Here is a 27,826-nt window from a genome sequence, read left to right as displayed (position 1 = left end):
TACATTTCTTGGTCTCTTTACCATGCACTGCCACCGATGATCTATTACTTCCCCCTTCAGACACTGTCACTCACAGGTCTAGAAGTTTTTGCTGTTGCCTTCTTTTCACCAATACTCTTGATAATTGGCCCTTTTTGGCGGCTGGCTAACAATAAGTACATCCTCGCCCTTCTGAGACTGACTACGGTTGGTAAGTATGCACTGTAGTGAGTTATAGATTCCATCTTGGTATCAAGGCATAAGAGTAAACATTCGAAATTGTCTCAAAATTCAGATGATTCTGAAAAGAGACAGGAATAAGAAGTTCTTACTCTCCCAAACTCATACTTTTGAACTTTTAGATATGGTCAGAGGAATATAGTTTCCATCTGTTCTGTTGGTTTTTAGACCAGTACTACATGGTTAAAGACAAATCTGATTTCACTTTTATTTGTAGAAGCTTTTAAATTAGTACAGGTCATGCCCAATAGGAATAAACTTTTCAATATTGCACAGATATGGGCAGAACAGGTGCCTTTTGTGTAGCAATTCGGTGTTTGTGACAATGGGTAGAGACGAGGTGTTACAGAACAGCTTGGGGCTATTATAAGTATAATCTGCTGTGGGTGAAGTGTTCTTTTTGGTAGACTTACTTTCTGAAGCAGGTGGGTTTTTTCTGAATATGTTTGTTTTTTTTTTCCTTTGTTGAATGTGTCTATAGGCCTGTAGCATATTGATGGGGTTATAGACTCATCCTGAGCGTGAGATGGCTCTCATATTGTCATTTGTGCAGGAATAAAGTTTGATCTTATATTCAAGATAGAACTACCTCACTACCCGCATGCTCCTCCCTAAACCACTACTTGCTGGGATTCCCTTTTTGGTCTTCAGCTAACTGGTGCAAGTCTTAGCTTTTGTTGATTTTCTGAAAGTTTATTGGGAGTTTGGCAGCTGCAGCCACATTCAGAAGCAAGTTATTGCTAATGAGTTTGCAACACCTGGGTGAACTCGGAGACAAAGGTCCCCAACCTGTGTACAGGGAAAATGCTGCTGCTAACTGGTGTCTCTCAGAAGCAGCACTTCTTGTCTTTTCTTTCAGAAGCAGCAGTTCCTGGCTCCTCATTTATCAATGTAAGATGCTAATCAGAGAATCACTTTCCATATAATTTTCTTCTTTTACTGGTAGAAGACAGAACAGGATCATCTTACTTTTGGTGCATGACTTTATTTTCAAAAATAATTCCTGTTCTTTATCTCTAAAACTGGATACAGCCCATTGGTTTCATCAGTTTAGATGAAATATAGTTTTACCATGTTAATTTCTTTTTCTACTCTTTCTGTCATATCCATCCTAATACTTTTTTGTTTTTTTTAATAAGCTTTTCAGTGAGCAGAGTCTTCCTCTCCAGCTTTCTGCAGCAGGGCTCAGTGCATTGCTTTCTACAAAATCTGCTAATTTAGAAACTGGTAATGAGTGTAAACATTTCAAATTGCACCCTGCATTCCTTCAGATATCACAGTAACACAAAATTTATTTAAGATTAGTCCTTCAGATCATCTTGCTGTGTTTACTAGTTCACTTTGCCAAAAGAGATGAGGATTGCTTAAATGTGTGTAATTTTTGTTCTGCTAAGTAAAGAGCAGTGAGAGGCCTGTAACGGTGTGTAAAGTCTGTTGGTTTGTGCCTGTTTGCTTCACCTGAATCATAAGCTCCTGAAGATATTAACTACAAACAAAAAGCTCACACATTCAGTAGCAATCTTGGGAAAGGATGTGTTGATGGAGGTGGTCATAGAAGGACTCCAGAGCATGGGGAGCCTGAAGCTATACACATCCAGACTTTTGGGCTAACCTAAGCATTCCTGTGTGCAGGTATGACCTCCCCTTTGTTCCTACCTGAGCAGAAACCATTCCCACAATGACCATATCCTCCTGCTGTTTCCATCTCCCAAACACTCCTAATATTGTCCACCCCTTGGCAAGTCTACACTGTATTCTCTCCCAGCTCTACTGTACTTACTCTGTATTCTCCTTACCTGTTGCCCTACGGTGAGTATTAGCATTTGGGGAAGATGTGAGAGCAGGTTTCTCTCCCTCTTACTTTCCAGCAAAGAGTTTAGCAGCCAATGGTAACTCTCATTCTTTACTTGCCTCCCTACTGCAGGTGCTCAAGTTATCCAGATGCCCTTGCACTGTTAGCACTGGGCGTTAGGACTTTCCATATATATTTTTTTTACTTGGTTCTCATCACTTTGTTCAGTCTTTTAAATTATTTCTGTCCTATCATATTGTGCTGCTGTTTCTCCTGTTCCTCAGTTCTTCCTGCTTTCTTTCCTTCTTTGTACCTAGACACTTCCTTCTTTTTATTTTTGATCTTTTTCCCTTCTCAGAAAGGCCATGGCCTTCCTCTGGAGCTTGTTGAACAAAATCAGGCAGAACAATCTACTCCATGCATGCTCCACCCCATTCCACTGCAAATATTCAGTCTTCAGTTTCACAATCAAAAAATCTGGAAATTCTTCATGCTTAGCTAAAACCAGAATATTTACAGGGTTGGAGCTTTTTGGTTTTGATGGAAAAGACTCTTCCTTTATTCATCATTATCTTTCTTTTTGCCTTTTCAGGAAGCTTTATTTTCTCTGAAACTTTTGTTTTAATTTCTGTATCCTTTCATACTACTTGATTTTATATTCTGTTAAAAAAACCCAAACCAACAACAAACTACCCCTATGGTAGTGTCCATTTGAATCTGTGTCTTCAGACAACACACAGTAAATGTGTGTGTTTGGACAGATATATTTACATTTTGGGTGTACTTGCTCAGCAACAAAAGGTGTGTCTACTGTAAGTAGGCAAACCCACGCCAGCTTTTATCTGCCTGGCACAAGTGATGAAATATTTGAAGAGGCAGAGTTGCAGATTTCAGCACAATTTAGCAACAGGAATCTCTGTGCATTGTACATGCAGTGTCTGCTAAAGTCCATACAAGTACATCTTCACCACACATTGATTTAATTTTGCCATCTTTGCTCTAAGCTTTGCATCTTTTACTCTGAGCAGAATGAGCGGAGACTCCTTGCTAGGAGGATTCCTAGCAAGCATTGCCAGAATCAGCAGCTCCATTTCACTTGCTTAATGTCTCTTCAAGTTTGACTCATACTCACTTAGCAAATGGCTGGTAGCAAAATGATGTTGCTTCTCCTGCTGTTTGTCACTGGTCCTGGGCCAGAATTTGCCACACTGACTGAAGTCATGAGAATGTGTGTGACCCATAGTCACTTGAACTGGAAACCTGCTAGCAGAGTTTAAAACTGCTAATAAAGGTGAGGTCAGTGTGCCCTGGGAAATGGCATAGGTGCACGTGCACGGTCTGTTCCAGTGACTGGAGGAACGACAGTTTCCAGTAACAAGCTGACACAGGCTGCAGATGACTGCTCTGAGACCAGATACTGGGCCAGGGAAAGTCTTGTTCACACTCACTAAGGCAATTGCCAACTAATCCTTGTGCAACGTATGGCGACTGCTCCTTTCCAAAAAGGATATGGCTTTTGCCACAGTGCAGTTACTTTTATGGCTTTTGAGCTATGTAAGAGCACTGTGGCAAAAGCCATATCCTTTTGGAAAGGAGCAGACACCATACATAAAATTTTATGGCTTTTGAGTTATGTAAGTGCACTATTCAGGAATATCTGTATGCTTAGATATTTTATCCATGTATCCTATTGTTGGAATCAGTGACCATAAGTACTTCAGTAAAGACAATCGCTGCATTCTTGGATAATTGGTTCATGATATTTATTTTTTTCCTGAAAATGGTAACTGCTGTCATGCCATATATACCCAGTTTCTGCACATACCTACATTTCTTTGGTTTGTTTAAAAAGTTGTAGTGTCATATGTTTTCAGATGAATGGTGTAGCCATGCAAATTATAGACAAAATTGAACTAATGCACAGGAAATCCTTATTACCTGGTCTCTGTTGCCCATTAAAGCAACCTCTGTATGTGTGTGTTTGTTTGTAGGAAGCTTAGCATCATACCAGGCACCAAATGCTTCAATTAGACTACTCATCTTGGCTGCAGGTGTTTCTTCCTCATTGCTGGTTCAAACAGTAACATGGTGGTCAGGAAACAGTTTACAAAGGTATTTTCTTATACTGCTGGGATTGTAACTACATTTCTTTATATTAAAAGTGGGGTTTTTTTTCCAAGAAGTTAAGATTTTTTTTTTTTCTCAAATGCATCACTATTTCAAAAACTGTTTCTTACAGGTTCATCAGGATATGGGGCTTCATGCTGGGCAAGATAATGCTCCTTGTTCTTCGCATCTGGTATACATCACTAAACCCTGTCTGGAGCTCACAAGCTGCCAATATTGTCATACTGACAATTGGTCTTATAGCAGCAGTGGAGCGAATTTATTCAGGTAAGCATACTACAGCTAAGATGGCAGTTATGAAAACATCCTGAGGCATACCTATCTATATGTCACTGAGTTTTGATTCTTTCTTTCTTTTTTTTTCCCCGCTACAGTATGTGTTTAGACCTGATGCATGAGCATTGCAGACTTTAGAAACCATGGGATACTTCTGTCTGCCCATAACATGTCAGAATTGATATCACTATTCATAAGAGCTGTAGTAAGTTGCTGTTGCAACTACCAACTAATTGCAGTATCAGTAATGTGACAGTAAGGCAAACAAAGGCATTACCTAGACTCATAAACCAGAATGGGTTATCCTCATTCCAACATGAAACATCTTTGGTGTTTCTGTTCTTTTCTTAATTTTGTCTGCTCTTTGAGTTTCTCTGCCAGTGCATATCCTCTGACAGAGAAGGGGAGACAGGACAAAGCTGGGCAACAGCTAATGTGGCACAATAAACAGAAAGAATTATGAGAGTAGACAAGTTGTCCTGGTCAATATTTGCCTGAGTTCTTGGAGTGTCTGGACAGAGTACACAGCAGTAGGGTCTGGCATAGGCTAAGTACACTTGAAAACTGTGAGGGTAGTATTGCCAAGGAAGATGGCAAGGTTGGGTTGGTTGGTTAGTTAAGGCAGCTCGTGTTAAGTCCTCAGAAGTTCCTTCTCAGTATAATCTGAATGAATTAATTGAAAGATAAGACCTTATCTATGTGTAAGTGGGTATAAATTGGCATCATGCGTATTGTTTGTAGACTTGTGTTACATGACATAAATTAAACCTGAGCTTTCATCATAATTTAGAAAGAGAATCTACTGCAGGAGATTAGGAAGGGAATCTGTCTTCTTCCTAGGTGACAAAGCAATATGTCTATGCAATTAAAGGTACGGATTTCTCCCTAGATTAGAGAGGAACTAAAGTGCATGGTAAAAGGAGAAGAGAAGGAAGGGAGTTTATTTCTGGCTTCTTTGGAAGTGTCGGGTTTTGTTCTTATCAGAGTTTAGGGTTTCAGAGAACAGAATCCTCTGAACAAATTCTAATAACTCTTCTGCTGATTTTCAAATCCAATTTAATTATTTAAATTCCAGTAGTATGAAGAATAATCATATGGGCAGGTTGCCATTTTTGTACACTTAAGGTGAGTGGCTTTTTCTGACAGACCTAGGAATATTATTAGAGATTTTTTTGTCTTATCGATTTCCATGAATTATGAGATAAGTTAGTTTTTGTGTCTGAGCCAGTATTTCATCAGTAACCCTTTCTAATAGGATTTGACAGTTTGCTCAGTTATATTTCTATTCTTATTCTAGGTGAAGTCAAAAGCAAACAAGAAGCAAACAAAATTCAGAATGCAGTTAGACAGACTGTGTCCCACTCTCATTGGCTTTTGTCAGGAATTGCTTTTGGCAGCCTCATGTTCCTCACTCTATGGATATTTGGGGAGGTCTCATTAATTTCTAGATGGGCAGTGAGTGGACATCCACATACAGGTCCAGATCCTAATCCATATGGGTAAGTGGTTTTTTATTATTATTATTATTTAAACAAAACAGTAGTGAAAAGCCAGTGCTGTAGTGGGTGACTCAACCAGACAATGGTATTAGAACTTACACTGAATAAAGTGGGTACAAGGTTCTTCACATAGAGGACTTGTGGATTCATTCTTGCTTTCAGATACCTCTGAACATTGCATATATATTAATAAATCTTAACATTTTCTGGTACAGAATGATTTTTATTTCAGCAATAAAAAACTTGTTTTGCCACATTGCAAAACATTTTTAAAATTAGGACTGAGGTTCAAATACTTATCAATGGAATGCATCTATTACATGCTGTAAATGAATCTAGCAGTTGACTTCAGGGAGGAGATAGTAGGAAATAGTGTATATCAGAGATACATGCAGATAAAAAAGTAAACTGTGTGCAATATTAAAAGATAAACTTCTGTACTTTTGATGAGTAAGAATTTAGTCTTAATGCTGTGTGTTGCTCACTGATGTTCCAAAATCTAGAAAGAGTCCAGATTAGTTATTCTGAGTCAACTACATGTAGTGGAAGATGAGGTAGTTAATATTTGGAATTAGTATACACAAGAGCTACCCAAGACTGATAGCAATGCTAGCTGCTGTAGGATTCCCTATTTGATGTGAAGAAGATATTTGTGCTTGGAGTGGATTCCTCCATCTCATTTTCTCTGACTTATTTTTGCCTTTTGTACCCAGTAGTTCAGTGGAATGCTTCTGCTGCTTATACATTATGATAAACTGCTGTTATTTTCACCTGGATGTTTTTTACATCCAGCAAAGGGGAAAAAATGTAGCAGCATTTGAGATAAATATATTTTGTGCTCAAATTGAGCTCTGTTTAAAATAACAGGATTATAAAATATTACCAAGCATCCTTGTGTGTATTTCTAGAAGTTCATTTTTCAATGCCAGGTGTTTATAAAATTATATTAATCTATGATTTCTTTTTCCTTATTGTTGTATTAGAGGTACAGTTCTGTTGAGCCTGGCTCATGGACTGATGCTTTCATTTTGGAGCTGGTCTTCTGTCACAAGTTTTGCATGGTTTCTTGTAGGTAGGTGCAAGTCCTGAGCAGAATTTTTGCTTCTGTTACCTTATTCCCTTTACTCAAGCCCTCTGACCCTACAACACATCTCAGAAAAGCCAATTGCTAATCTAAGTGTCTTTTGTTCTGTCACTGTAGTATGTGTAGTATGTTCCAACACTGGAACAGGTTGCCCAAGGAAGTTGTAGATGCCCCATCTCTGGAGGTGTTTAAGGCCAGGCTGGATGAGGTGTTGAGCAACCTGGTCTAGTGGAAGGTGTCCCTGCTGATGGCAGGAGGGTTGGAACTAGATGATCTTTAAGGTCCCTTCCAACCCAAACCATTCTATGATTCTATGATTCTATTCTATGTCTCACCATTGACTAAGGGTTCCAGGCCAAATCTCCAGACCATTGCAGAGCAGCGTTTTTCTCTTCAGAAGCCCCCATCGAGGTTCTGTTCCCATGAGTAATGTCTCGGTTCTCACCATCCACACTGTGTAAGGCTAAATCTAGAGTTATGGGATTGAGGCAACACAAGCCTGTCAGTTCCACAGGAGGCACAATAACTTGTAATTTGATGAGCAGTTCACCTGGAGGCAAGCTTGCCTCTTGCCTCTTTGGTTGCCAAGATCTCCAGGCGGTGAAATAGTGTGAACATCAGAGCAGTTCTGCTGGAGCAATATATCTGTGCATCAGTCTGCATACAGTGGGTCTTGGGTGGTGGGAAGAGGGATTCAAATGCTGGATCTGGACATCCATTTTCAGGAGGATGGTATAACTTATACTGTGGAGCAAGCTATGCACAGAGCAAGTAGGAGGAGATGGAAAGAATTCTGCTCTTGAACTGTGGAAAGGTGTGTTTTCCATGCCTTCCCAGCATGGATGGATGGATGCAGCTTGATTCAATTTGTAGGCCCATCTGAGTGAAATTTGGTGGTATAAATGCTATTTAAAAAACCCCATAAATCTGCTTCTTTTTTGGCCTTAGCTAACTGTTTGTAGATGTTTATATCATGAAGACAAAGCAGTACTTTCTACAAATATTTAATAATAAATTGGAACATAGCAAAATACAGAGACCAAATGAAATGATGAGTTATGTTTTACTTTTTTCTTATTCACCTTCTCTTTTGGAGCACTTAAGAGTGAACACTTTCAAGTAATTTTCCACAACACTGAAGGCCAGAAATTTAATGCAAACTGAGTTACTCCTAGTCAGGAACTAAAATATAATACCGAATATCAAGAAAGTCACAATAAAGGCACAAGAGTTGTCAATGCTTAAACCGCCAGTTGCCCAAATAATTTACCTTTTGGTGCAGGTGTTCATTTTAAGAAATGTGTGTGCAGATTGTATTGTGAGTATGAGCAATTGATTTTTGATGTACACACGTTGCTAATTTAAAACAAGTACAGGATTGTTCTTTAGCTCATTCAAGCATTTTATTCTAAAATGTTCAGAACCTTGATGCATAAGAGTAAAATATAAAAAATGTTTCTGTACATTTGCCATCATGATGTGAAAGTTAGTAAACATTTTCGTACCTACCATAAAGTTTTAAAATGGAGTCGTCCTGTTATAGAGAGTTTTTGTGGTTGTTAATGTTCTGTTTGGGGTCAAATCCCATCACAGTCAAAGACAGTGTGGTAAATCAAGGATCTAGCAGTTAGTAAAAGATTAATAGTTGTTTTCTTGCCCAGCATATGCTTATCTAAAGGGAGAGAAGATCAGGGAAAGATATGTTTTCTCTTCACATTAACCTATTTGATTCTTTCTGTATTATGTTAAAGGAGGTTCATAACAGGTAGACCTGTTAATGTCTTAAAAAATGTGTCATCCCTCTGTTGTGCTGGGAGAGATCTATGTAAGAAAACTGTTCAGTTTTGGCTCTTGATTATGTTTCTCTACTGTCTTTTTGCTGCATTTTTTTCAGCTGAATAGGCAATTTTTAAGAGAATGAGATGCTGGAAAAGTAAGAGTCTGTCTTTTGCTCTTGGGAATAACTGTCCTTCTAGTGATGCAGTTCTCATGGTTGCAAAGCACAGTTATATTTCCCAGACTATTTTTTTCCTAGACAGAATGTGAAGAAGAAGGCGACAAATAATATACTTGACTGTGACTTACTCTATGCTTTTCTGTCCCCTCACAGGTTTAGCATCTTCGGCTGGTCTCCTTTATTTACACACCTGGAGTGCTGCTGTTGCAGGCAACATTCTTGCCGTCTTTACTATGCGTGTGTGGCCTCAGCTGGCTGGAGGCTTTGTTAGCTGTCTGCATCCTGGGAAAGCCATGAGTACAGCCATGTTTGTCTATGTTCTTGAATTATTCTTCTGTGTATGGTGTACAGCTTATAAATTTGTACCTGGAGGAATTTATGCTAGAGAAAGCTCACATCTTCTTTTAGGTACATTTATGACTATGAACAAATACAAATACGGTTGCTTTAGCCTCAACTAGATGTTTAAAATGTATCTAGTATATAACTTGTCTTTTCAAATACTCAGCTGCTGATTGATTTACTATAGTAAGAGTTTCTGTGAGAAAATTAGTGAGACATACAAAAAATAATCTACTTGTTTCTTTAGGGTTAGAAATAGTTTAAAATTGCGCAGAAAATGGAATTCAGTTGAGGGAAAATGACAAAGTGTAATACAGTCTGATAACTCAGTACACAACGGAGGAAGTCACCCTAAAAATACAGCTGCAATCCAGGGTGTGAATGCACCTGTATGTTAGATACCTACCTAAGATACCTTAGGTGACAATGTAGTTTCTGGAAACTCGGGGGTTTCTGAAGGCTGTGTTACTGGGACTGTAACATAATTCAGTGCATTATTTAGCCCTGCTCTGAGCAGCTAAGTGCAGCATCCTGCTCATCTAGCTAGTCTGCATCTGAGACCTGAGCTTCATTTCCATGCGGCTCTACCTTGTGCTTTGTGAACACCCCAGTGTGTTTGGATGAATGTCAATAAGCCAGTGCTAGAAACATGCAAACAGGAGGGGAAGAATAGAAATTGTCAGGTATTTGCCAATGATCAAGAACTGAGGTGAGCAAATATAAAAATTTTAGCAAAATGATCCCTTGATGAAGGTGGAGGAGGTGGAAATGAAACCAACCTGTTCTGGTTTTGTTTCCAGAACTATTTTCTTAGTAGGTACTAAAGTGTTTCAATAGCATATTTCACTAATTATATTTAAACAATGCCAAACGTTGTCTAGGGCTAAGTGTGTGGCACATTTTAAAATGTGACACATTATTCTATATTTTGTTTGAAAGGGATTAATGAAGGCTGTGCTTGACTCCTTGCTCCAATGGTTTGAGATTTTGTAAATGTCTTTGCAACTACTTTCTGTCACTCCAGTTTCTTAGTTTCCATGTGTTTTATATGTTACAGCAATCAGATGCAGGGTTTCAGTTTGTTATGTTTTGAGGAGAGTTCCCTTACATTTATAGCAGTTTTCTTTGTTCTGAAATCACTCTGGGGGGTGGGGGGGGGTCTGTGGAAACAGTAGTCTCAGTTAATTGAATGTTATTTTCTGAAGTTCAATGAAGAAAGTGTGTGGTAAAGGAGTGACAAATACTTTTTTGAGTAATGCTTTGACAAAAGAAAAGCTGTTATATAAAATCCCTCTCTGTCACTTGCTTTGAAATACACACTTGTGATGAATCCACCTGGCATGATCACTGGATTGTAACACAGAGATGACCCTAACTTTCTCTTTGGTAAAATGAAAACTGTGAACTGAACCTGTCTTAGCTGATGGCACTACATGAGTTTATATTCCATCTGAGAATCCAGTTTCTGTCTTTTTTATGCCATCCCATTGCTTATCAAAGATTTGCAAATTATACCATGAGGTTGTATATTTGTTGCTGTGCTTCTAGCCTTGCAGCTTGGCTTTCTGGCAAACTGCTTGTTTTCTTCTGATTTCTTTCAGGTGCAAGTGCTATTTCTTGCTTTCTCCTCCTGTCCAATATCCTGACTTTCTCTTGCCACAGTTTGGGTAGGGAACTGCACCAGGAAAAGTGGCAATGAAAGTAAGATCATGATGTTAAAAACTTCTGTGTTGCTTCAGTGTGATGTAACATAATGCTGAGGGGTCGTGTCCCTGCTCTTCCATCAACTTTAATTGCTTTGAATCAGTCTCCCTTTGGGAAAGGTTTTGTGTGTGCCTCCTTCTTCATTCAACTAGACCCAGCTGCCTGGTTTGTGGACTTTCACTACAATTAATGTAGCAAGTAAGGGCAATAAGAAAACACTGAGTAATGGTTATTTAATCTTCAGCTGTAACTCTGAAACAGAACATGACTTCTCTAATTAAATAACTATACCACAAAGATATTAAGGACATGTGCATTCTCCATCAGAGCTCTTATCCAATTTATTATGCTCCCACATTTTGTTTGCAGGAAATTGGATCCTTAAGCTCATAGGGGATGGGAAAAGAGCTTATGCTATTAGTCTGAGCTACCTATTGAAAAGAAAAGATACCAACACAGTGCATTGCAACAGTTAATGCACTGAAGTTTCTTACTAGCTTTTAAAATGTATCTATAGATGTGCTCAGCTGCTTCTGTTGGTTCTGGAGCACAAGAATACAAGATGCTGCCATGTTAAACTGGCTTCCCACCCTGCTGCAACCTGCTTACGCTGTTTTACAACAAACTGTTGAGCAATTGCTTTTGTAGTTCCTATGTAAAAATGTTATTTGTATCTTGGTGACAGCAGTTAATTTGCAAAGATAATAGACATCTACAATCAACAATGTATGTTTTCATCAAGCTGTTATATTAAGGTTCTGTAATATGTAGATTTAACTTAATTGCTCTTTTCCAGGTTAATTCCAGTAAATTTTGAAAGCACTGGGGTCATCTGAGAGTTGTTGCCATCAATAGGGGCCTGGAAGCATTTTAGCATGATTTATCTACTGTGCACAGGCCTTTTTGGCTTAACACCCTGAAACTTTACTGCAAATTAGTCTTTGCTTGAGAGTGCTGACTAAGTGTGCTTGAGGTTCTGTGGAAGCTGGTGTTAGGATACACAAAGGTGGGGAGGTGTGCTGAAAGATTCGCTGCTTTGCCCTAGATCAAAGGATTAAATATTTTTGGTTTTATTGTTCTCCCAATTGATGCATGAATGGAGGAAGGGAAAACGTGGCTTTAAACAAATATATCAGTAACAAAAGAAACCTCATAAAATGTGCAGTAATAGGACCCAATAGTACCAGCAGAGTTAAAATATCTCTGCGTTTCTGTAGTGAATAATGAGACAGGTTCTGAGGACTGCTTGTTTAGCACCCAATGTAGCCTGTTGCTGGGGAACACAAAGTTATTTGGTAATATCATGATACTTAGGCTGCTGAGTTGCAAGAGAAGAGCGAGAACAACTCCAAGTTGCATTAGTGTCAGTAGCCCGCCCTGTGCTCACCTGAAAGACCCAAAGGTGGACCTTATTTTGGAGCTCACCGTAGTCCAGAGCAGAGTTCATAATGTGAAGGGATCTTTGGCTGGATACTTTTACTCTTAGGTCTGCTCTTCAGTCATCAGCACAAAGCAGGCTTAATAGGGCTTTTTAGGTGTATTAAGTCTTAGCAGCAGCTTATTTAAAAAAAAAACAAACCCAAACAATATAATTTTGAACTTCATTTTTTTGTGTGTGAAACAGGTGTTCAGTGACATTTTAAATAATCTTTTAGCTTCTAATTCTTATTGTAATACTACTATTTTAAAATATTTTTTTGAAATATTTCATAGGATCATAGAATGTATTGGGTTGGAAAGGACCCTCAAAGGTCATCTAGTCCAACCTCCCTGCAGTGAGCAGGGACATCTTTACTAGAGCAGGTTGCTCAGAGCCCCATCAAGCCTGACCTTGGCTTGATATTTATCATTAGTTACATTTTTAGTGTCACTAGCTCATTTTGTTGGAAGCAATGCTTATGTCAACAAGTACAACAATATAAATTAAAAAATTTTTAAGTGCTGCAGGCATAGTTGAGGTGAATACCGTGACAATGATAAGTAGGATCTTTTCTAGTGATAAATCTTGTATTGCCTGCATTACTACATTGGGTATGGCATTTATCTCTGTTTGTGCTTTGATTTTTTTTGTTGTTGTTGGAGCCATAAGGTTGAATGTAATACAGCAGCTGGGAGTTTCCAAGTGGTGCATTTATGGGCAACATTTAATATGTTAAATCACTGTGAAAAAACTAATTACTTATATTTTTACAGGGTTTATAATGTTATGTATTGGGGTAGACATTCTAATAGGACCCAAAAAAGACCTTAGCTCTATCTTTGAAGTGAAAAGCAACCAAAAGCTACTATTCAAAAAGAGTACAAACTATATTAAACTACGTAAGTATAATTTTACTTCCTTTCTTCCATGACTCTAGGAATATTGTCTAAGAAAAAAAAGAGTAATGCAGTGGAGTGTTTTGCTCAGATGTTTTAGAAATGTTTTATTGGTGCTAGTTTTGGAGCCAGACTTGTAGTCGGTATTGCCCTAGTTCCAGTTTTAATGATGACATGTACTGCTGGAGAAGCAGATTCACTATGATTACAGTTGAGAGAGAAGCTATTCCTCATGGGGTGTTTTAAAAGGGGACCAAAAAAAAAAAAAATTAAAAAGAAAATGTGAAAATGTTTTTGGCATCATTCATGATTTCATTTTGGTGATTAAGGAGGATACCTCTCTGATTCTTGGGATTTGTTACATGTGCATACAGAAGATATGAAAGATTTCTCAGCCCATTTGGTACGTTGATTTTGAAGGAGTTCAGTGTGACACAGCCCCAACTTTATGTGGCTGTGTGAGCTGTCTGGCAGTGGGATGGGACTCTACTGGCCCAGGAGTTGCTGTATGATGTGACACCCTCCTGTGCCAGGAGGCAGTCCTGCACAGCCTGTTGTGGCTGACATCACTACACAATCCTGATGCCCTGCTGCACCTTCAGACCAGGCCTATCCTCAGGAAACCTTTGTCATCTCCTGCACATGAACTATGCCTAGGAATTCCAGCTTTCCAGATATGTATGAGGTCTGCTTTTCTCCTTAGGTTTTGAAGAGAAAGTGAAATGTTTGAGGTTTTTGGCTTGCAAACCTCTGGAATCCATCCAAAAGATGTTTTCAAGTGTTTTTCTACCATCATTTGAGCTTCAGATTTGTTTTCATTGTTATCTTACTTTTTCTAAGAAAAAACTCTGTCAATATTGTGTAGTGTGGTAAAGGAAAAAGTTACTAGGCATTGGGGCATGCTAACCCTACAGAGGTCAGGATGCTGAAGGTTCAAATTCCTTCATCTTTCTTTCCTCTGTGACTTTGGATCAAATGACTTACCATTTGCATACCTCATTTTGCCTCATTTGGCAAGTAGAGACAATATTGCTTCACCACTTTTCAGGTCTGTTTCTGTGATCTTTATGAAGGTCTTTACCCTATATGCTAAAGGGCCAGAAGAATGTGGCTTCTGACAGTTTGTGTGTTAGAGGCAACGTGAGCACCAATACAAGTGGTTTAAATATTCCTACTCAAAAACATTTCAGGAAAGTCAGTAAATACTTCAAAATACTGTCTGTCACAAAGCACAGCCCTTGCCCAGCTAATTTGGTGACACTACAACAGTAACTGCTATACTTTCTCGTCATACCCAGGCTCGTGTTGTTTCTCAGCTTCCCCTTTAAGTATCTTTGCATCTGGCAGAGTATGAAGTTGCTTGACATTTACTAATGTAAGCAGCATGTCCTTTCTTCTGACATCATCCGTGGTAAAATTTATTCAAATTTTACACTGAATTGTTCCAGAAAACTTGCATAAAAATAATTACATGTCTGTTTAAAGATTTGGTGAAAGAATAAACCGGAATTCTTTAAATCATTGTAGATACCGTATGCCACTATGTAAATAAAATAACTGCAGAGGGGTTTGATCATCAAATTACAGTCTGCCAAACCCTGAGATCTCTTAAGTGTCCACTGTGGTTGTTTGGAAGGCTACAGGAGCAATGGGAGAACTCTGAATTTGCATCCTGTGAAGCCACAGCACCTTTCCAAAAAAGGACTGCTCTGGAGATCTGGCAGGGATCACGTCTTTCTGCCAACTAAAGGCTCGCGAAGTAAACTAAGTTTTCTTCCACATATTGTATTGACATAAAATGAAAATTGTATATTACTAATGCATGCCTGGAACACAGAGAGGGAAAAACTGGAAGGTTTACATGATGCTCTTTCTCATCTCCTATAATGAATACAGTAGGTATCATTTTTACATAAATAATCCAAGGAGTTCTGATATATTTTATCTGCTTAGCCTGTTGTGTTTTGGAGAATGTAAGTGTGTCTGCACACGTACAGATATTCTGCACATGTGTAGATACTCATAAGTACAATGCTCTAGAATGGTGTCATTACTGGCATATGTGGCAATTTAAATGTATACATTCCCCATTCTATGAATAACACACCTTAGAATGACAGCATACCCCGTTCCGTGTAACTGCAAGAATAACATTATTTTCTCTTGCTTTAAAAACAACTTTTCTGTATTTCTCTGTTTCAAGTATTGTGGCTGTTCGTTGGTGTTGGTTTGCTAGGATTGGGTCTACGTTACAAAACTTACCAGAAGAAGTTGGGCCAAGGGGTGAGTATTGTGTTTATGAAAATGGTAACTCTCAAATATACAGTAAAATGTGTGTGTGTGATACCTGGGGTAGGTTGGTTGGTGCTGAAGATGTCTTTGTAGCAGTATCCAAGTATTCAGCAAAAGTAATGCAGAAATGAATTTGTAAATTCATGTTGAACATGGAAAATGTCTGGATCTTTAGAGATTTATAGTGCTGCTGTGAAGGAAAAAAATATTCTGAAAAACTGAGATGCTTGCCTCATATATTCAATTTGAATGTTAGTTTTAGACATTAGTTTATTTGAATTGTATCCAAAACTTCACTGGACAATGCTGTTAGCAGCTTGATCTTATACCAGGGAAGTCTGAACAGATAACCTCCTGAGTTTCCTTCCACCTAAAGGAATTCTATGCTTCTATATTTATATGCATAACTCTGAATTGAACCTCTTGCAAAGTTGGTTGAATTAGATTAGATTTAGACTACTTGTGGAAACTGGGTAAAAATCAGAAGATTCCATTTTCTATCTGGCAAAAAATTAGGTATTGCAATGATAGTGACAATTAAGATGCTTAGTGCTTGCAAAGTTTAGCATTTAGATTGCTTAAAAATTGTCCAAGTGTGTTGCTTGCCTATTTAGTAATTTTAATTCAAAATTAGAGCTGTTTTGATCATAAATAAATTAAAGTTTCCATTCTATGATTTAATTGATTACTATTATAAAATTGATTTTTTGATGCAGTTGGTTGCAATTATGACTTTTTTCTTTTGCTGGCAGTTCAGAAATAGTCCTTTGAAACTTGCTCTTGACACATATCCTGTTGTTAATTTTTTTTTGGTCAGAGAAATGACTGTTGATAAATGCCGGAAAAGATTCAGAAAAGATGATGAGAGCTAAGTAGAAATTGTGCGTGTGTGTACATGCCGGCACGCACGCGCGTATTCACACATGCTTAGAGACATTTACAGCTGGTTTTCTTTTTAGAACTCATCCAGGTTCGTAGTACCTTATAGTGTGGACAAAAGTGGGTACTTACTCTTACAGAGATGAAAAAATTCAGTCTCTTTCATGTTCGTTTATTTTCTGTTATTTGTACAAATTAATTTTAACTATGATGGCGTTTCTCCTCCTGTTAATAGCAGATTTTTCTAAAAAATACCAAAAATATTTTGTAATCCTGACAGCTTTATTGGGAAAATACATTGGTTAAAACATCTCTTCTTGTGTGTCTTTTATGGCACCGTGTATCTGATGTTGTTGACTGCAAAGATACAACACATAAAAGTAAAATTGTAGTTGACTTTTTTCTTTTTTTCCTTTTTTTTTTTTTGAGGTTCCAAAAAGAGACTTCTCTGCTATGATCTGGCCTTTTAGATTTGCATATGACAATGAAGGATGGTCTAATTTGGAAGGATCAGCTAATTTGCTTAATCAGACAGGTAATGTTTTCTTTCCACTTCATTTATATTTGAGAGGGTTCATCTGAAGAGGCAGAAGCAAGAACACCTGCTGGGTAACTGAGTCCATTCTTGGATTAACACAAGAACCTGTGTCTAGTGGCTTTCTCCTGAATTTGTGAGCTGTTCCAATACAGTCACTTCTGTTAAAAATTCATTTACAGAAGTGATAAGGTTTTTTTAAAATGTATTTTTAAGATGTTTCTAATTGGACAAAACACTTTGTTTATTATTTGGATTTTTTTGTCATATTGCTGGTGAGTTACTTTTCTATAGAAAAATTCTTTCCATAAATGAAATAATGATAAATATAATTTTAGATCTAATCTAGTGTTTTATAATGTCTCTCTTGTTATTTTTAGATATGAAACACTATATAATTCCTAAACAGTCTGAAATTAAAATGTCCTAAACAAGGTGTACAGAGGAGAAACAGACAAGTCTGTTTCGATCACTGAGTCAGAGCAACGTATAAAAGAAAAATAGCAGTCGTAGCTTGCTTGAGTGTTCATTATTTCACTGTAAAGAAGACTGTCTAATCTGTTGCTCATAGACAGGGTTTTGGTTGGAAAATTAGCTATAGGAAGTGAAGAATTTGTACCAAAGATCAGTGCTGCTACAGGGTTCATTGAAAGGAATTGACCAGTAGTGCTTGCAGGTGTTACTTGCTTTCTGCGATATCGATGAAATAGGGAAGACTGGGAGCTGCTGCTTCAGGATTTAAAGCAGCTCAGGAGATTAGGAAGCATCCATGCTGTCATTCCAGCATTTGTTGTTCTCGTCTTCTCCTATGGTGTGAACACACCAAGGGCTTTCCTAAGCAGCTCAGGCTTGAGAGACCCAAGCAGCAGGAAGGCACTGGCACAGGTGCTGCTGTGCAAGCCTTGATTTTGTGGCAGAGATGCCCAGGAGCTAGTGAAGAGGGAACAGGCAGATTAATGCGTCATTCACTCTGTTGTCCCATGACCAAAGGTTCAGAGGGCTGAGCTATATAGGCTGTCTAGTGATAGGAGAAAAAAACTGGGATATTTGATGAATTAAAATTTGGGGCATTCTTGTACATATGTGATTCTATAGCTCATGTCTAGGTATTTATTTAATCTTTGCATATTTATTTATGAACTGTAATGAGTGTATTTATTGCTGGTACCTGTAGTTTAAATTCATGAATATTAGAAAAAGTGATTACCTGGTTATGTCCATTGAGCATTTCTTTGTGGTAATGAAGTATCACTTCTAAAAGAAGCAATTGATTAGTCGAAAAGGCAGCAAAAATTCCAAAATATAAATTAGTAAATCTGAATTCCTGATTGCTGGAAACAGTATTCTGAAGTTTGTGTTATGTGTATATTGTTATATAAAATACCACATTAACATTCCCAGGAAATGCATTAATGCAATCATAGTTGAGCTGGAGATTCTAAAACAATTTGTTCGCTAAAGAAGAGTAGCTAATTTTGAAAGCCACAGAGAAAAGAGTGGCTAACTTCTTCAGCATAGGGGTTATCTTTAAAGGTGTAGTGGTGTGCATTCCTTGGGCTCACCTTCTCTCTGTTGGAATAGCGAAGATGCAGTATATAATGGTTTTTGTGACTGGAACTCCTGTCTGCCCAGACAGAAACAAACATCAACACCTCTTAATGGTTTCAGTCATTGTTTGTGTGACCAGCATGTATGCTAATAATGTAGAAGCAACAATCTGGGAATCCACTTAGAAGTGCTCTGAGCTACCATTTTCCCTGGTAACATTGCTTTCATAGTGCTAAATGAGACATTTCAAAAGCAAAAAAGCTTATGTGACAAGAGTAGTGCTGGATGGGAGTGATCTTAGTTTGTTATAGAAGCACTGCAAATGAAGTGGTGACTCTATCTGCCTTCTAGAGTAGGAAAGCACTCCAAGAGGGCATAATCACAGCAAGAAGGGATCACTTGCTGCTGCTGCTCAAACTGAGCCTGGATGGTTCAGCCAGCCTGTGGCCACCTTGCAGACTCCCACCTTCCGTCAGTCATGGGCAGGTCTTTCTTAGCTGCCAGTTCCTTGAGGGACCACATCGGTGTTCCTGTATCCTGCAGCTAAAATATAGGGGAACCTGTCATGTTCCTCTGACACAACTACAGCTCAGCAGGTAAACAGGGAGGGACCTCAGTGCCCCAAGAAAGTGAGGTGGCTGGTGATGGTCAACGATTCCCTACAGCTGAGAACCCTTCTGTTACCGTGCCTGGGTGCTGACGCTAGGTTACTATGGGCTGATTCATTGTTTTGGCAGCAGCAGCAGCAGCCTGCTCCCTCTTGCACAGGACCCTTTGGAGCAGAATAGGATTTGGTAGGTGAAGGTAAGTGTAGATGTGCTGTGCAGCATTTATTCATCAGGCTGAAAGCAGTAGACTTGTTAGTGTACTGTTAATCTGTGTATGCACATTATCTAATGCTTTTGAAATGGTCTGCACTAGTGTGTGCAGGCCAGTTGTACTGTGCAGTCTCCTGTGTGACTGGTTATGCACCAGGGAGGAGCTATGGCAACCAGACACTAAGTGTCTCTCCATCAGAGGCTGTGTATCCTACAGTGACCAAAAGTTTGGGCATGACTTTGTTGCCAGCGTTAAGATTTGCCCTGATTGACTCCTGAAGGGCTCGTGTCCATCCCTGGGTAAGCAAAAGGGAAATGATGACATTATGTAGTCATCTATAAATCGCATTTATAGGTCACAATTATAAATATGGAAATATTTTATTTTTTCTTCCCCATTTTAGATGCAGATTTTATCACTATTATAGAGAGTGATGCCTCTAAACCATTCATTGGGAACAACGATCCAACAATGTGGCTAGGAGAAAGACTAGGATTCTACACAGATTTTGGTCCAAGCACAAGAGATCACACTTGGGGGTGAGTCATCTTTACATGCACAGTGATAGTAAATAAATACAAATACACTACCCAGTGCTAACTCCATAGAACATGGGCAAAGAATAATTGGAATAATAAGAATTGTAATCACTAGTTGGAGCTTGTCTTTAAGAACACGCTTTGATTCCTTAGCATTACAATGCAGTGCAGATGAAGTATTCTCACTGTTAAAAATGATCAGTTTTTGGTGCCTGCCCCCTACTTTGGCTTTGGTGATGCAGAGGGTGGCATCCTGCCCCTTAATGTACAGATTTGGAAGTCTGACATTCTAAGTACTATATCTGATTCCCTTTTGTCATTATTTTGTTTTGGGCTATGAGAACTTTAGATTTCAGACTTTAAAATGTGGTGGCAGTTGGAAAATGTATCTGCACCTGGAGTTATTAGGAATTTTGAATTCATTAAATCCAGCTTGGGCTGTATAGTGGGAAATGGGCATAGAAAGGCGCATGTCTATTTGACCAGATTTTTTGTGTCTGATTTTACTTTAATGCTTGCCCAACTGCCAGTTGCATACCTATGAATATATTTACCCTCGGGAAAATAGTGGCTTATGATGTGGCTTTTTTTCAGGGGGGTTATTCAGATCTCTGTGGCAAATGGAATGTCCTAGTAATGTTGCAATGACTTATTTAATTTCTGCTGTATGTGAGTGGAATTTAGTAACTTTCCTTTTCCAGAGCCTGTGTGTTTTAAGTGGTGCAGAATGGGGCAGAAAAGTTATTCTCTGAAATTTTCTTAATTAAATATTTTGAAAAACCAGATGCAAAAAGTTTTTAAGGTTGATTCCAAACAGAAGCTGAAGGAATGAGAAATCTCCTACTTTAAAGATGTACTTCTACCTGCTTCTACTTCTAAGAAAATACATTTTAACAACTGGTAGTGTAAAATTGTGTTTTGTCTGAGGATGCAGATTTTGAAAGGCTCAGTGTAAGAATTCTTATATATGGAATGGTATTTCTTAGCCTAGGAATGAATTTGATAGTACATTTTTAGACTTGTACTTAAGTAATATTTTAGAGGAAAACCTTCTAAATTCAGAAGAATCTGCTAGAGACAGCTTGTGTTCTGATCTGATTGTTTGAATTCAGTGACCATTAGTCTTCTGCTTACATTTATCTGCTTAGTTCACACGTGAGATGCTTGATGTGAACTACAAAATGTATTTGTTTCCCTCTTCTTTTGTAGGATTATGGCATTATCAAGGTATCCAATTGTAAAATCTACCCATCACCTCCTTCCGTCTCCAGAGGGAGAGATTGCACCTGCCATCTCCATGACTGTCAACTTCACGGGGAAACTGGTTGATTTTGTTGTTGCTCACTTTGGAAATGAAGAGTGTGTATTTCATTTATTGTTACATATTTTGTGCAAAGTCGGGTAACATAATTATAATTTGTGGACTTCTGGGATTTCTTTTGTACCCTTTAAGGGAAGTCATCCTCCCCCTGTACTTGGCACTGGTGAGGCTGCACCTTGAGTACTGTGTTCAGTTTTGGGCCCCTCAATACAAGAAGGACATTGAGGTGCTGGAGTTTGTCCAAAGAAGGGCAACGAAGCTGATGAAGGGCCTGGAGAACAAGTTTTATGAGGAACATCTGAGGGAACTGGGGTTGTTTAGTCTGGAGAAAAGGAGGCTGAGGGGAGACCCTGTTGCTCTCTACAACTACCTGAAAGGAGGTTGAAGTGAAATGGGTGTTGGTCTCTTCTCCCAAGTAACAAGTGATAGAACAAGAGAGAATGGTCTCAAGTTGTGCCAAGGGAGGTTTAGGTCGGATATTAGGAAAAATTTATTCACTGAAAGGGTTGTCAAGCATTGGAACAGGCTGCCCAGGGAAGCGGTGGATTCACCATCCCTGGAGGCATTTAAAAGATGTGTAGATGTGGTGCTTAGGGACATAGTTAAGTGGTGGACTTGGCAGTGCTGGTTAATGGTTGGACTGAACGATCTTAAAAGTCTTTTCCAGTCTAATTCTATGATTCTATGACAGTGTTGAAACAGCAACTAAAATATCCATTCCGTGTTCTTCTGACTGTATGAAACTAGAAATATGAACTTTAATCTATGGATTCTGAAAGGAAGAATTATACTAATAATTCACATATGTAATGGAAAAGCTTTCAGTTCTTTACTTTAAAACAATATCTTGATTACTTGTGTGTGATGAATATTAACCAGGACAGGTAGTTTTGTGATGCTCCATGTAGCTATATTTTCTGTTTTATTTGCAGCAATGTCTAGAATGTTTGTGGTTATGTAGTAAGATTTGGACTTTTTTATATTTGTTATAGTTCATGGAGAGGCTAATTTATGGATTGGATGCAGAATATAGTACACAAAGAAGCTGCTCAGAAAACAGTATGAATTCTCATTATCCCATACCGAGCTTTTTGGTATTACTGAAATACCATTTCCTCCCCCTGTGTGGAAGCTGTGCTCCAAGCATACAAATGGTTTATAGATTTCCCATTTAGTAAACACATATAGTTGTCAGAAACCAATCCCAATTCGAACTCTAGAAAGGAATTTCATTCTGTGACTCATAGAGATGATTGGACTTGCCTCTCTGAGAAACTGTTTTTCAAAGTAGAAGAAAATAGCACTGTATTCCCCCCTCACAGAGAGATGAGATAAAGATGAAGGAGAAAATAGGAGAAGACACATGGGAAATGAGTGAAAATTAGATTGAGTTTTGAGGTGAATGATTTTGTAATTAAATAGCACACACAAGTGTTTGTTTTTAATCTTCTTTCATCTGCTCCTTGGTATAACACAAACTATAGAATACTGGATAGCTACAGATTTTTTTTTAAGACTTTTTTTTAAAAACGTGGGACTATAACAATGCCTGTGTCATTTAGAAGAACCAGTCTTCTGGATAAGTGTAATTCTGGAAAGAGCAGCTAGCTGAGCAGGCAACTTCACGTATACCTAGGTCAGGCTTCTATTTAAATGGTGGGGTTATTTGTCTCCTGTCTGTGTGCTCTTTCTCCCTAAATGCATTTGCTCCAGTCAGAAGTGCTGCTATTTAAAAAGCAGAGCAGCATTTGAATTCTTGGCATTACAGTTTCCAAAATCAACTCTTTGTCTCAATGGTATTTAGCCCAGTCTACCAAAAGAGACTTCTCTACAGAAGAGAACATACTTTGCATAACTATTTAAAGTTATTAGCATGAAGAATCATAGCAAGAGAACTGCCTTTACATTACATTACATTATGACAAATCCAAGGACAGGGAATGGGATCCAGTACAGTATTTTGCCAGGCTCCACTTATGCTGTCACTATTGGTCATGTTGGAACTGTTGTGTAAATCTTATTAAGAGATGCAGAATAGTTGCCAAATGTTGTTAAGTATTGTTAATGAGATGATGTAGCTCTTAAGTTATATTTCATAAATTATGTGACCCAAACTTTAAGACTATATTTACCATGATCTGTCCATCATAAAAGTTTTTTTTAGTGTGTGAGCTCTTTTTTATGCACCACGTTGTGCTAGCACAATTAAATCTCAAGTACATGTAGAGACAAAGCCTCATATAACCAAAGCACTTACATTCACATTTCCTAGTGATGAGATCAGTATTAAAAACAAAACAGCAATAGAAAAAGTTGTTCCTGTAATGGCTAGAAAGAGTACCCTAATTACATCTACCATGACCATGTGGCTTTTATCAAACATAATGATCATTTTGAATCAGTGGGCTTTCTGTAAACTTTCATACTCTTTAATGGTGAGCAATAAAAAAGGTACCAGATTTGTTTGTGGTTTCCTATGTTATAGCACAAAGATTCTGAGCCTAAAATGTATATATGTCAAAGTCTTTTCCATTTCTTTCAGAGAGGACTTAGACAGAAAACTCCAGGCTATAGCTGTTTCAAATCTATTGAAGACTAGCTCTAAGCAAGTTGTATTTCTAGGATACATCACTTCAGCTCCTGGATCCAGAGATTATACTGAATTAATAGAAAATGGAAATGTTCAGGTAATGTAAAAATACTGCTTCTTTTAGCAGTTAGAGTTAATATGTATTTGAAACATTCAGCTTAATATTTCAAATTGGTACCTTAGAAATAGACATGCACATTTTCAAATACAATCTTCAGCTACCTCATGACGTGTTACAGAGAAGGTGGAGTTACACAGTGAAAGAACATGAGGCAATGGACAGCAGTTGCCACTAGGGAAATGTTAGTTAGATAGTAGAGGGGGAAAAAAAAAAAAATCACAGTTAAGGTTGTCAAGTATTAGAATGAGGCCCAGAGAAGTTGTGAAATCTCCATCCTTGGAGATATTAAAAAGTTGTCTGCATAAGCCCCTGAGCAACCTGCTTGAAGTTACCTTGAGCATGGGTTTGGGAGTGGGTGACCTCAGACATCCCTTCCAACCTCTAATTCTGTTATTCTTTTGTTTTAAAACCAAGTCCTGCAGTTTGGTTTTCTGTCAGGAGATGTCAAAATTTGTCTTATTTGTCTGTGTCTAACAGTGTTTTTTTTTCTTTCTACGTTATTACAATGTTTTAAGCAAAACATTTTTCTGCAGGAGGTTTACACATTGGTTCTGTTAGGAAACTTGTAAGGAAAACTTGCCTTATTTGTTTGACTTTTTTTTTCCCTTTCATTCATAGGATATTGACAACACAGATCATGACAGATGGTGTAGCTATATTATGTATCGTGGAGTAATAAGGTATGTTAAAGTAGATCTTTTATTAATTTGTTTTAAATATCTTAATGACAATCAGTTTTCCACCATTCTGTAGGTAATTGTGGAAGAGTCTTATATCCCTAAACAATTATATATGGACAGTTAGATATATCATGAAGGAATTTGAAACATCAATCTCACAGTGAATTGGTGTATTTCTGAGTATGATTTACGAAGACAGTATTACAGGTTTCACTCTTCTTTGTCAAAAGCCTTCAGATCTAATCTGCTTTGGTAACGTAAAACTACTTTTTGCTGAAGCTCTGGCTTTGCAGCTCCATTCTAAAATGTGAAGGCTAAGCCCTAATTTGTGTGTGACACAGAAGATACAAATTTTGAACTATGATTGTAGGGTTTGTTGAAGCAAAATGCTGATCTAATCCAGGCAAGCTTTATGCTGGATTTAGTGGAAACTTTGACTGTCTAAGCCTATATTGCAGCACTTTGCTAGGACCTATGCACTCCATATCTTTTAATACCAAGTTGCTTGTAAATCATTCTCTTGGTGATGTATGTACCAGAATGGAATTCAGCTTATTCTGCATAAACTGTGCAAATTCTGCAGTGTTCACAAGAGTAAAACCAGTAAGCTAGATAACTGTTTTAAGTAACAGTATTGAGTAAAAAAAAGAAAAAGGCAAAAAAAAAAAACCCCAATAGAACCCCCATATGCAATCTAATTTTTCTCATTACTCATTCCACTGATGCTTGAGTTCCTTTCTTGAATTTAAAAAAAAACTATCAGTGAAAAAGTTGATGAGTTTATACCATTGTGCATATTCTAAAACTGTAATTTAACAAATAAATTTCTAAATGTAGAACTTTTGTTGTCAAACACCTATGCTTTCTCAGTTTTTCTGCTTGTAACATTGTGTTATGTTGCTCGTGTTTATAGAGCACTTTATGTTTTTTGAAGGTGAGATTCTCAGAAATTGAAAGTTATGTTGATAGGTTAAATAATAATTCTTGGAAAAAAATATTCATGAGTTTAGAATGTGATGACATTGCCTTGAGTTATTTCTTCAAACTATCTCTTCTTGTATCTGATAGGTTGGGCTATGCCCGTATATCTCATGCTGGTTTAAGTGATTCAGAAGTCCAGATGGCCAAATTCAGGATCCCGGATCACTTGGATAGCTATGTTGACAACGACAGAATTGTCACTGATCCCAGCCAAGTTCCTGAGAACATTCATTTCAATCCCAGGTCAGTGTATCTCATAAGAAACACAGGAGATGTTGTGAATGACACCTTGTAAAAGAGAAGTCTAGAAACAAAATTGCTAAAGTTGGAGGCACTGGTCAGTACCAAACTGAGCAGAAGAAAGGAAGCAAGGACTTCTGATTTGTAATTCCATTCCTCTACTGACTTGGCATGTGCCTTGGGAAAGTCAGTCTACTGTGTCATAGCATAAATTGGGTAATGCTTATTTCACCCAGGTGATTAATTTCTGAGATTGTTTGATAGGGATATTTGCCAAGTGGTGTGGTAACTCATTTTATAGATGAAGAGAGATCTCCCATGTTTCTCAGCACTTCTGAGACTCAGGGTCTTAATATACTGTTACTTAAAACACAAAATACAATATACTGGAGCAAAAATTTAGGAGAATGCCTGAGTCAGTGTGTTACATATGTCAAGAAGAAAAAAGGGCTAGGTTTTTACATTGGAAGTTACTTATTTCTAGAGTGCTGTCATTTTTCCACTAGCATTGCATAAGGAAGAGAAATCTGAAGACCGGTATTTATTCTACACTGAATATCAGTGGAAGAGTCATGGAGTTTGAGATAGATGTTGTCACAGAGAGATCATTTCCAGCAATGCCATATTTATTACTTCTAACATGCATAATACAGAATATATTACTTTCTTATATACACATAACAGATAAGCTTACTTACTTTTTATTTGCCACTTAGTCACTGGCTTCCTGTCTAACCAGGAGTTCACCCAGTCTTTTCCACATGATGAAACTTGCCTAAAGTTAGCATTCATGTTCAGATTTTTCTCAGTTTATTTTAGCACAGAAATTTCTTATCCTAATTTATGTCTGCCTATAAGCGGAAAATTTATACCCCTTAGGAATAAGTTTAACTTTTTCCAGTTAACTGTAGTTCTTTTGAAGCACAATGGCACTGCTCTTAAATGTTATGTAGAACTGATATTTTGAATAAGTACTAGATTTTCTTTTGCAAATCTATCTACCGTAATAGTCCGTAGTCAACTCTTTCAGTTTTAAATATAGCATGAAAAAGTACAATTTTCACCATAATTTTAAGAAGGAAGATGTGCAATATTCACAACAGAGTTCATTATTTGGATACTCTGAGGGATTAAATTATATCATTGCCACTGAATTCAGCAGAAAAAACTTCAAGATCATAGGATTTAACGAGATAAATGCACTGCTCACCTTTGTCAGCTGGAGTTCCATTTCTAGAGTGCCTATGGCATTGATCCAATCAGTGTAATTAAATGTCTCCATTATACTCAAAGACCTGTAGTTAGATAGTGTACATAGATTATGATTTACATGTCAGTAGGGTTGTGGCCTGTTTCTGAAACAAACTAGAACCTTCAGAAGGAGTGTTAATTATACTGTAGTAAGTGTATGATTTAATTGCATGAGTTAAATGATGTTGTAATGGTTTTGCTTTGTTGAATATTTTTCTTAGGTTTGGATCTTATAAAGATGGACACAATTATGAACATATTCATCACTTTCACATGAGCACTCCAAAGTATTTTAAACGGACAAATTAGAATGAGAAAATAACAAATCATTGGGACCACGCAGAAAGGTTTGTTGCTTGAAACTGAATTGGCAGCAAAAAGGACTGCATTGCTTAAGGATGAGCAACTCTCATGCTGTGTAACACTGTGAATGTCTGTGTAATAGTTGGTGACTCTTCTTTAATGAGTTGTCATCACTGTGAGAGAGGGAAGATGCATGCATTCCAATAAACTGGTATCTACCTGGGCCAGGTACCTGCTTTGTATGCAGTAAAGCAAGGGCGGGAAAGCAAGGGCAGGAAAGTACTTTGGCAAAAATTCTTCAACTTTTTTGAAGATATCCTATAATGTGCTGTTTCGGAGTTGAATGTATCTACCTACCTTTTCTTTAGGGTCCACAGAGGACCCTTTCCTCTCCTGGGAGCTCATTGGAAC

The 27,826-nt window shown here is 37.8% G+C and overlaps 1 protein-coding gene across 1 annotated transcript; it reads left to right on the top strand.

Annotated features, from left to right (window-relative positions):
• On the top strand, positions 1-27,421 carry CWH43 (cell wall biogenesis 43 C-terminal homolog). The gene is made up of 15 exons (XM_010167325.1): positions 1-190; positions 4,003-4,123; positions 4,251-4,405; positions 5,712-5,913; positions 6,897-6,985; positions 9,108-9,362; positions 13,194-13,319; positions 15,520-15,599; positions 16,917-17,022; positions 19,793-19,928; positions 21,138-21,287; positions 23,792-23,936; positions 24,579-24,640; positions 25,709-25,864; positions 27,334-27,421. Exons 1-15 carry the CDS (start codon positions 37-39, stop codon positions 27,419-27,421), a joined length of 2,025 nt encoding a protein of 674 aa, XP_010165627.1. The 5' UTR covers positions 1-36.
• Positions 27,422-27,826: the final 405 nt, after the last annotated feature.

This window comes from Antrostomus carolinensis, unplaced genomic scaffold (genome assembly GCF_000700745.2).
Source record: "Antrostomus carolinensis isolate BGI_N321 unplaced genomic scaffold, ASM70074v2 scaffold29484, whole genome shotgun sequence".
Taxonomy (NCBI): Eukaryota; Metazoa; Chordata; class Aves; order Caprimulgiformes; family Caprimulgidae; genus Antrostomus; species Antrostomus carolinensis.
This window is presented reverse-complemented; position numbering and strand designations above follow the sequence as displayed.